This window comes from Oncorhynchus clarkii, chromosome 21, assembly GCF_045791955.1.
Source record: "Oncorhynchus clarkii lewisi isolate Uvic-CL-2024 chromosome 21, UVic_Ocla_1.0, whole genome shotgun sequence".
Lineage (NCBI taxonomy): Eukaryota > Metazoa > Chordata > Actinopteri > Salmoniformes > Salmonidae > Oncorhynchus > Oncorhynchus clarkii.
In genome coordinates this window covers 17,486,033-17,496,364 of record NC_092167.1, presented here as the reverse complement: position 1 = coordinate 17,496,364, position 10,332 = coordinate 17,486,033, and the positions used below count along the sequence as shown (strand labels likewise).

At 46.8% G+C, this 10,332-nt stretch overlaps 1 protein-coding gene across 1 annotated transcript in view; it reads right to left on the bottom strand.

Moving 5' to 3' along the window:
• The window catches only part of LOC139378676 (UTP20 small subunit processome component), a 28,281-nt gene that overhangs the window by 13,513 nt on the left and 4,436 nt on the right, over positions 1-10,332 (bottom strand). The window contains exons 15-28 of the mRNA XM_071121074.1: positions 9,997-10,164; positions 9,779-9,855; positions 9,588-9,667; positions 9,232-9,493; positions 8,855-9,022; positions 8,632-8,722; positions 4,539-4,624; positions 3,694-3,819; positions 3,376-3,542; positions 2,846-3,054; positions 1,576-1,799; positions 1,125-1,363; positions 672-816; positions 129-216 (exon numbers count right to left, since the gene is read on the bottom strand). Of these exons, the coding sequence (XP_070977175.1) occupies positions 129-216; positions 672-816; positions 1,125-1,363; positions 1,576-1,799; positions 2,846-3,054; positions 3,376-3,542; positions 3,694-3,819; positions 4,539-4,624; positions 8,632-8,722; positions 8,855-9,022; positions 9,232-9,493; positions 9,588-9,667; positions 9,779-9,855; positions 9,997-10,164 (2,130 nt within the window). The remainder of the gene's footprint in view (positions 1-128; positions 217-671; positions 817-1,124; positions 1,364-1,575; positions 1,800-2,845; positions 3,055-3,375; positions 3,543-3,693; positions 3,820-4,538; positions 4,625-8,631; positions 8,723-8,854; positions 9,023-9,231; positions 9,494-9,587; positions 9,668-9,778; positions 9,856-9,996; positions 10,165-10,332) is intronic.

Below are 10,332 nucleotides of genomic sequence, written 5' to 3'. Positions count from 1 at the left end.
TACCATGGTATAACGTAACACAACCTGGCATGACGTTACCTTCGAACAATCCAATACAGCCCGAAGGCCTAAACAAACAAACCCCAACACAGACAACATATCCCTAGAACAGTAACACGTCGTTGTACCTGTGGGTTGCGGGCCTTCTGGAGGTATGGCAGCAGCAGGCGGATGAGCACTGAGCTCTGGTCCTTATCACTCACAAACCTGCTGAGCCTGGAGAGGAGAGAGAGATCATGACATTAGCCTGTGGAACCCATCACTATCATCACCACCATACAACGACCTGAAACCTGAGAGGGAGAGCTGTGATACGGTCACAAAGAGCAGGGGCTAGAATACGCCATCTATGATCAGTTGGCGTTAGAGATTATTTGACTGTCTACAACAGGGCTCTCCAACCCTGTTCCTGGAGAGCTGCAGTCCTGTAGGTTTTCGCTCCGAACACAATCTAGCACATCTGATTCTAATAATTAGGTGGTTGATAAGCCGGAGTCGGCTTAGTAAACAACTGGGGTTGGAGTGAAAGCCTACAGGACGGTACAGTAGCTCTCCGGGAACAGGGTTGGAGAGCCCTGGTCTACAATGATCACAAAGTCAGCACGTCGCCACAGCACAGTAGTCAACGCTTCATAAAGGACGCAGAAGGATGTGAGGGCCGAAGGACTTACTTTGAGAGGATGTTGAGCTCCTTGGCCACCTGGGATCTAAACCTCTTCTTCTTGAGTCTGACAGAGTTGCGTACGATGCCACTGAGGTACTGTAGCAGGGTGGAGATGTGGGGCAGGAGTAGCCTGGCACCCTGGGTCAGATGCTCTGAACAACACAAACAAACCATTCATTTATGCATTTCTGCATCAATATGCACACTTTGTATTTGCTATTATTTACAAGGATTTTTTTATTTATTACAAACGTTAAACTTTGTATACAACCCATTTTGCATTTGCTTATACCTACTAGAGCCCATAGTTTTTCCATGTCACCAAACGAGGAAAAACTTCCTAGTCTGGTCCATCGTTATACTGTTTAGTATTTACTTTTATTAGTAGCATTTGCATATTCTAGCAGTGGCCCTGTAAACATTGCATTTGCGTATTCTATATGTTGTCCATAGGCCTCACCCAAAGAGATGTAGCCTCCCTCTGGTGGCTGGGGGAACACACTGCCGTTGACGCTCAGCTCCGCCTCCTCACCCTCCGAAACCAGAAGGTCCTTCGTGGTCACCAAGGACTCGGCGATGTCCATCACCATGGCAACGGTCTGGGTGGAGACATTCTTGGCGGAGAGCAGGGCGAACACGTTGAGGAGGACGTCACACTCCGGGTGACCAGACTTCTGCTTGGCCAGGAGGGGGAAGTACCTGAGAGAGGAGGAGAGGAAAGAAGGTGGCCACTTTCAGGCGGGTTGAATCTGTCACCTACCACTGGGTCACGGTAAATTCCTCCTAGTTCCACACTGGAAACTGGATTGTTGCCAGAAACATTCTCCCATTAACATACTGATCTCATTGTGAAAAGGACTTGGCCTTAGTGCAGCTGAAGTCTCAACACAAAGATAGTTTGATAAGCTTACCTGGCATTCTTGCTCCAGACGTGGATGAGTTTGAGGAGGGGGGTGGGGGAGTAGGGGCTCTCTGTTGGCAGACGGCAGACCTGGGGCCAGACGATAGCCTGGAAGACGGCATCGAGCTCATCTGGGGTGAAGCTGTACGAGTCAAAGCCATCAAAGAAGTCCTGGATCCGCAGGACCCCCAGGCGCCTCAGGTTCTTCAGAGGAGCGATACAGCCGGCCTTTAACTGGGCAGAGAGAGAAAAAAAAACATTGAGGAGTTTTTAAAACCTGTTCATCTATTTTTAGCCTTTCAGCTGCAAAGAGTAGGGAAAAAAACCAAGAGGCGACAAAACAACTTTAAGGAGTTACTGACTTGTCCTAGAAAGCCATGTTTGTGTGCAGTACCATACATGAACATCAACATGCTTTATACATGCTCACACCTGCAACTGCCAGGGCAGGCCTCTCCGAGCCTCCTGTTCTAGTATAGGTCTCAGAGGGCGAGCTGCGGAGTACTGCCACAATGGCTACACAGCAGCTCCTGCCCAAGACCAGAGTTACCGACTTGAAACTTTACTAAACGTTTTTCTCAAGAGACATCAAATCAAATTTGATTTTGTCACATGCGCCCAGATACAACAGGTGTAGGTAGACCTTAACAGTGAAATGCTTACTCACAAGCCCTTAACTAACAATGCAGTTTAAAGAAATATAAGTAACAAATAATTAAAGAGCAGCAGTAAAATAACAATAGCAAGGCTATATACAGGGGGTACCAGTACATAGTCAATGTGCAGGGGCACTGGTTAGTAGAGGTAATATGTACATGTAGGTGGAGTTAAAGTTACTATGCATAGAACCCAGGAGCTTATTATCAAGCTTCTCTGAGTAGGAGTGCTGATCTCGGATCAGGTTGCCCCCTGCCCAAATAATCATTTTAATCATGATCTAAAAAGGCAAAACTGATCGTAAATCAGCACTCCTACTCATCCAGCAGCCTCTAGTTACATTTATTTTTAATTTTACCTTTATTTAACTAGGCATGTCAGTTAAGAACAAATTCTTATTTTCAGTGGTGGCCTAGGAACAGTGGGTTAACTGCCTGTTCAGGGGCAGAACCTTGTCAGCTAGGGGATTTGAACTTGCAACCTTTCGGTTACTAGTCCAACGCTCTAACCATTAGACAACCCTGCCGCCCCTCGTCTGTCCCCTGGTCCAACAGAGAACATACAGTAGGTTTCTCAAGACTGAGCATCTGTGAGACAGTGAGACCCTCTGGCTGTGTAAATACCTGTTCTCTCTGGTTAAGGATGGTGGAGACAGAGGCGGTGACACACAGTAGGATCTGCAGCACCCTGGGCAGGTGTGTGTTGATGAGGTGGCCCAGTTTACTGATGACTGTGTTGACTATGTTCATCAGGCTGTGCTGCCGACCCAGAGGAAGGACGGCAGAGAAGTCCGTCTCGGATATCGCTTTGTCTACTGCAGCTAGACACAGACCTGGAGAGAGGGAGGGGAGAAAAAAATAGAGAGAGAAAGAAGAAGAGTTCTAAGTGTTCGAATGTCACACTTTTAAAACAAACACATGTCCACACACACACACTCATACACACACTCATACACACACACACACTCATACACACACACACACACACACACACACACACACACACACACACAAATACAAATAGGCTAAAGCTACAACATTACGGCCAAATAGACCGATGAGACAGAGGGCAACAGAGCCATTCACTGAGGAATAAGACGAGAAACACTCCGCTCCCATACAGGTTGTATATCACATGACGGAGGGCGCCCTACCCTGTCCGTGGTGGCAGACGGGCTCCAGCAGGAGGTCAATGAACATGCCCAGCTCCTCAGACTGGCATCCTGCCAGGAACCTCAGCACGACGGAGGAACGCTGCATGGCGCCAGACTTGCCCTGGAACTTACTGCCAGTCTTACTGCGCATCCGCCCAAACAGAACCCTACAGAGGTTAGGTTAGAGGAGAGAGGGGGGGGGGGGTTATATTGGAGTAGTAAAGGTGACACATAAATAGGCCACAAGTTTAAGTTCACTTGAAGACACAGACGAGTAATAACAAACAAGAGTAATCGCACACGCGCACGCACACACACCTCATAAGCAGCGGGATAAGCTGGGCCCTGTGCGAGGCGTCCACCACGGCCTGCTCCTCTGAGATGTTGAAGTGAACGATCTCATCCTTGAAGTGTTTGTCATCCAGCAGCCTCTCCAGATTATCCCTGAACACAACAGTCACGTCAAAGACATTCAATAGACTTTGGGTCCAGAAGCACAAGACATTTCAGATCCAGAAAAAGACATCAGATGAAGACATTTCATTACTATATCACAGCAAACACAGAAAGACCGTGTATCAAATGTCCTGCCACCAGATACCGAATCAAGATATATTAGCAAATCCACAAGCCTATCGGCCTGTACAGCTTCAAAGAGGCACCAGAGCAATGTTGTTCACAGGGTCTACACAGGGTCTCCAGGCTGATTCAGTGAACTCTGTCAGTGGTACACTATGGGAAATGAAATAACAGAACTCCTATTTCCTTCCATCATTCTGCTCTCAGTGATGTTAGATGGGAAACGGTTAGTAAATGGATAGTTTAATAAGGGAAGTGAAGAGAGGAACTCCCGTCAGATCTGTGGTTCTGGGTGGAGGTTAACATTCCTGCTCAGTGGAACCTGAGAGGGCCAGTGATGTCTCTGATCTTTATCAGCACTGGTAACAATGACTCCCATTGAGGGGCCGGGAGTCCATAACAGTTATTACAGTATCCCTTACTCTTACTCCGATCACCTGAACAAAAAATGTTAAATGGTGATTTTGGAAAGTAGGTTTTACGCCTGGCAGACTGTAAAAGGACTGAAGGTATGTTACGACAAGAGGTAAGACGAGACGTTGCGTGACAGTGTCGTTCGGAAATAAGCCAGAGAGCAGACTTACTTGTAGGGGAGGACGTTGGGGTCTTTGTAGGTCAGAACACACTCCAATGCTGCCCTCTGAATCTGCTGGTCCTGGTGGCACAGCAACTGAACAGACACACAGTCACACATTGATAGCAGTACACTGACAGAGACTGCCCGCTGTTTAGGTAGAAAGGCTGATAACGGGTCAGATAAGTATGTTTAATTGAGTGTACAGTTAATGCATGGTAAAATAGGCATATAGCGAGAACAGCCGAGAGTGATTTCATGCGAGTAGCTGATGTGAGTGAGACCTTTAAACAGGTTGACATTCACAAGGCCGCAGGGACAGACGGATTACCGGGACGTGTACTCTGAGCATGCGCTGACCAACTGGCAAGGGTCTTCACTGACATTTTCAACCTGTCCCCGACTGAGTCTGTAATACCAACATGTTCCAAGCAGTCCCTGTGCCCAAGAACACTAAGGTAACCTGCCTAAATGACTACCGACCTGTAGCACTCACGTCTGTAGCCATGAAGTGCTTTGAAAGGCTGGTCATGGCTCAAATCAACACCATTATCCCAGACCCACTCCAATTTGCATACCGCCCCAACAGAAACTTCCCTTTCCTACCTGGACAAAAGGAACACCTCTGTGAGAATGCTGTTCATTGACTAAAGCTCAGCGCTCAACACTATAGTGCCCTCAGAGCTCATTACAAAGCTAAGGACCCTGGGACTAAACACCTCCCTCTGCAGCTGGATCCTGGACTTCCTGACAACACATCCGCCACGCTAAACCTCAACAAGGGGGCACCTCAGGGGTGCGTGCTCAGTCCCGTCCTGTACTCCCTGTTCACTCATGACTGCATGGCCAGGCACGACTCCAACACCATCATTAAGTTTGCCGACGACACAACATTGGTAGGCCTGATCACCGACAACGACGAGACAGCCTATAGGGAGGTGGTCAGAGACCTGGCCGTGTGGTGCCAGGACAACAACCTCTCCCTCAACGTGATCAAGACAAAGGAGATGATTGTGAACTACAGGAAAAAGAGGACCGAGCACGCCCCCATTCTCATTGACGGGGCTGTAGTGGAGCAGGTTGAGAGCTTCAAGTTCCTTGTTATCCACATCACCAACAAACTATCATGGACCAAACACACTAAGACAGTCGTGAAGAGGGCACGACAAAGCCTAATCGTCCTCAGGGGATTGAAAAGATTTGATATAAGGTTCTACAGCTGCACCATCGAGAGCATCCTGACTGGTTGCCTCACTGCCTGGTATGACGATTGCTCAGCCTCTGACCGCAAGGCACTACAGAGGGTAGTGTGTGCTGCCCATAACATCACTGGGGCCAAGCTTCCTGCCATCCAGGACTTCTATACCAGGCGGTGTCAGAGGAAGGCCCTAAAAATTGTCAGACTCAAGCCACCCTCGTCATAGACTGTTCTCTCTGCTACTGCACGGCAAGTGGTACAGGAACGCCAAGTCTAGGACCAAAAAGCTTCTACCCCCAAGCAATAAGAATCCTGAACAGCTAATCAAAGGGCTACCCAGACCCCTCTTTTACGCTGCTGCAACTCTTTGTTTATTATCTATGCAGTCACTTTAACTCTACCTACATGTACATATTTCCTCGACTAACCGGTGACCCCGCACATTGACTCTGTACCGGTACCCCCTGTATATAGCCTCCACATTGACTCTGTACCGGTACCCCCTGTATATAGCCTCCACATTGACTCTGTACCGGTACCCCCTGTATATAGCCTCCACATTGACTCTGTACCGGTACCCCCTGTATATAGCCTCCACATTGACTCTGTACCGGTACCCCCTGTATATAGCCCCCACATTGACTCTGTACCGGTACCCCCTGTATATAGCCTCCACATTGACTCTGTACCGGTACCCCCTGTATATAGCCTCCACATTGACTCTGTACCGGTACCCCCTGTATATAGCCTCCACGTTGACTCAGTACCGGTACCCCCTGTATATAGCCTCCACATTGACTCTGTACCGGTACCCCCTGTATATAGCCTCCACATTGACTCTGTACCGGTACCCCCTGTATATAGCCTCCACATTGACTCTGTACCGGTACCCCCTGTATATAGCCTCCACATTGACTCAGTACTGGTACCCCCTGTATATAGCCTCCACATTGACTCAGCACTGGTACCCCCTGTATATAGCCTCCACATTGACTCAGTACTGGTACCCCCTGTACAGTGCCTTGCGAAAGTATTCGGCCCCCTTGAACTTTGCGACCTTTTGCCACATTTCAGGCTCCAAACATAAAGATATAAAACTGTATTTTTTTGTGAAGAATCAACAACAAGTGGGACACAATCATAAAGTGGAACGACATTTATTGGATATTTCAAACTTTTTTAACAAATCAAAAACTGAAAAATTGGGCGTGCAAAATTATTCAGCCCCTTTACTTTCAGTGCAGCAAACTCTCTCCAGAAGTTCAGTGAGGATCTCTGAATGATCCAATGTTGACCTAAATGACTAATGATGTTAAATACAATCCACCTGTGTGTAATCAAGTCTCTGTATAAATGCACCTGCACTGTGATAGTCTCAGAGGTCCGTTAAAAGCGCAGAGAGCATCATGAAGAACAAGGAACACACCAGGCAGGTCCGAGATACTGTTGTGAAGAAGTTTAAAGCCGGATTTGGATACAAAAAGATTTCCCAAGCTTTAAACATCCCAAGGAGCACTGTGCAAGCGATAATATTGAAATGGAAGGAGTATCAGACCACTGCAAATCTACCAAGACCTGGCCGTCCCTCTAAACTTTCAGCTCATACAAGGAGAAGACTGATCAGAGATGCAGCCAAGAGGCCCATGATCACTCTGGATGAACTGCAGAGATCTACAGCTGAGGTGGGAGACTCTGTCCATAGGACAACAATCAGTCGTATATTGCACAAATCTGGCCTTTATGGAAGAGTGGCAAGAAGAAAGCCATTTCTTAAAGATATCCATAAAAAGTGTTGTTTAAAGTTTGCCACAAGCCACCTGGGAGACACACCAAACATGTGGAAGAAGGTGCTCTGGTCAGATGAAACCAAAATTGAACTTTTTGGCAACAATGCAAAACGTTATGTTTGGCGTAAAAGCAACACAGCTGAACACACCATCCCCACTGTCAAACATGGTGGTGGCAGCATCATGGTTTGGGCGTGCTTTTCTTCAGTAGGGACAGGGAAGATGGTTAAAATTGATGGGAAGATGGATGGAGCCAAATACAGGACCATTCTGGAAGAAAACCTGATGGAGTCTGCAAAAGACCTGAGACTGGGACGGAGATTTGTCTTCCAACAAGACAATGATCCAAAACATAAAGCAAAATCTACAATGGAATGGTTCAAAAATAAACATATCCAGGTGTTAGAATGGCCAAGTCAAAGTCCAGACCTGAATCCAATCGAGAATCTGTGGAAAGAACTGAAAACTGCTGTTCACAAATGCTCTCCATCCAACCTCACTGAGCTCAAGCTGTTTTGCAAGGAGAAATGGGAAAAAAATTCAGTCTCTCGATATGCAAAACTGATAGAGACATACCCCAAGCAACTTACAGCTGTAATCGCAGCAAAAGGTGGCGCTACAAAGTATTAACTTAAGGGGGCTGAATAATTTTGCACGCCCAATTTTTCATTTTTTGATTTGTTAAAAAAGTTTGAAATATCCAATAAATGTCGTTCCACTTCATGATTGTGTCCCACTTGTTGTTGATTCTTCACAAAAAAATACAGTTTTATATCTTTATGTTTGAAGCCTGAAATGTGGCAAAAGGTCGCAAAGTTCAAGGGGGCCGAATACTTTCGCAAGGCACTGTAGCCTCCACATTGACTCTGTACTGGTACCCCCTGTATATAGCCTCGCTATTGTTATTTAACTGCTGCCATTAACTTATTTGTTACTTTCATTTTCAACTTTTTACTCTTTTTTTTACTCAACACTTATTTTTCATAAAACTTCTTAAAGCATTGTTGGTTAAGGGCTTGTAAGTAAGCATTTCACTGTAATGTCTACACCTGTTGTACTCAGCGCATGTGACAAATACAATTAGATTTGATGACGATATGTGAGATAGGTAAGTTTACCTGAGTATACAGCTCATTGAGGCTATTCTCTAGGTACAGAGAGCGAGGGTTGGTGAACTTGGCAAACACCTTCAGGTGAGCGATGAGTTGCCTGGGAAAGAAATTAAAATATCTTTAGAAAATACTATATTTGCTTAAAAAAAGAAAAATGGCACTGAAAATGCATTGTGAAACAAAAGTAATATGTTTTATCTCCAAAATCTTCAACGTGATCATCTCTTACTTGGCTGCTGCTCTTTTTGGTGGCATCTTCCTCTCTGGTCTAGCCTCCTCCTCCTCCCTGTCCTCCTCTTCCTCTCCCACCGTGCTAGCCTCCATGGCAGCAGGACTGCTCCTCTTCCTCAGGTCCTGAGTAGGCGCCACCAGCAGGTCAGCTTGGTAGAACTCATTCCTGCCAATCGTGAGAGGGGAGGGGCATAGGGTCATTTAAGACAGCAGACAATGGTGCTCTTTCTCAAAAGCCTTTCTTAGATTTATTGCGTCTGGTCTCCTCGCCTCCTCCTCAAAATGAAAAGACCAGAGGTTCCTCTCCGTAGGAGGGCAGTGTAGTGTGTAAGGCTGCAGTCTCTAGTCGTGTGTAGGGTATAGTGTAGGACGAACCTGATGAATCGTAGCAGCAGTGGACTGAGCTCCCTACTGCGTGGTTCTACGCGGTCAGGGACCAGAGCCATGGCCCTCCACAGCAGGCCCCTGAAGTTAGTGAAGTCTGTCCTCTCGCTGGGGTCAGAGGTCATCTTCAGACGCTGCAGGAACAGCACCCCCACGTCCCCGCTCTCGATGACATCACAGCCCGGCTCCCCTTGCAGCGCCGAGCCGCCATCTTCATCATCGGCATCATCGTCGCCTTCACGCAGCTCCTTTTCTGTTAGACGGGACATTTTCTTGATCGTTTTATATCGACACAAATAGCTCATCACCGTGTTAGAAAAACAGATCACAAATGAGCACGCACTCACCAGCAAGACCTGCCACCAACTCCAGCTGCTCATGGTAGACCCTCCAGAATTCTTTGTTGTCCATTCCTCTGGCATGGGTCCTGGAGAGAGAGACACAACACGAGGAAGAGATGAATTGCGTTATTTTGGGGGGGGGGTTAAAAGGTCATAGAGTATGATCCTTTAGATTTATTGTGATTGTGTGTTCTTACACGATGAGTTCAATGACTGGGTCCCACAGGGGTTTGAAGTTGACGAACAGCATGGACATAAGATAGCGTAGAGGCACCTGCAAATGGACGATGCAGAACGTAACTTAATCATCGACTGAGTTAATCAAACGTTAATCAAAGGTCCCGAGTCTGTTTCGAAATCTAGGTTCCCATATCTACGTTTTAGGTTCCAAATCTAAGTTTTATGTTCTGGGTACCTGTTGGAAGGTCCCCTGTGTCCCCCGGGGTAGTGATCTCTCTACCAGGTCATGTCTGAGCTTCCTGAGGTGCAGCAGCTTCTCTCTGTAGTCCTGCACGGAGGCAGGGACCAACTCAGCCTGAAAACACACTGCAAACACAGGCTGGACCTCCACACTGTCCTCACTCTGAGAACACAGAGAGAATCAGAGTTCAAATGTGTTGTTATTGTCCATTTAGGCTCAAAATGGAAAGTTCTCTCAATTATCTTCTGCCATGTGAATGAATTCAATTGACTTGAGCAAATAAAGTCATAATTATCAATTTACAAGACATCATTTGGTTGTTCTGTACCA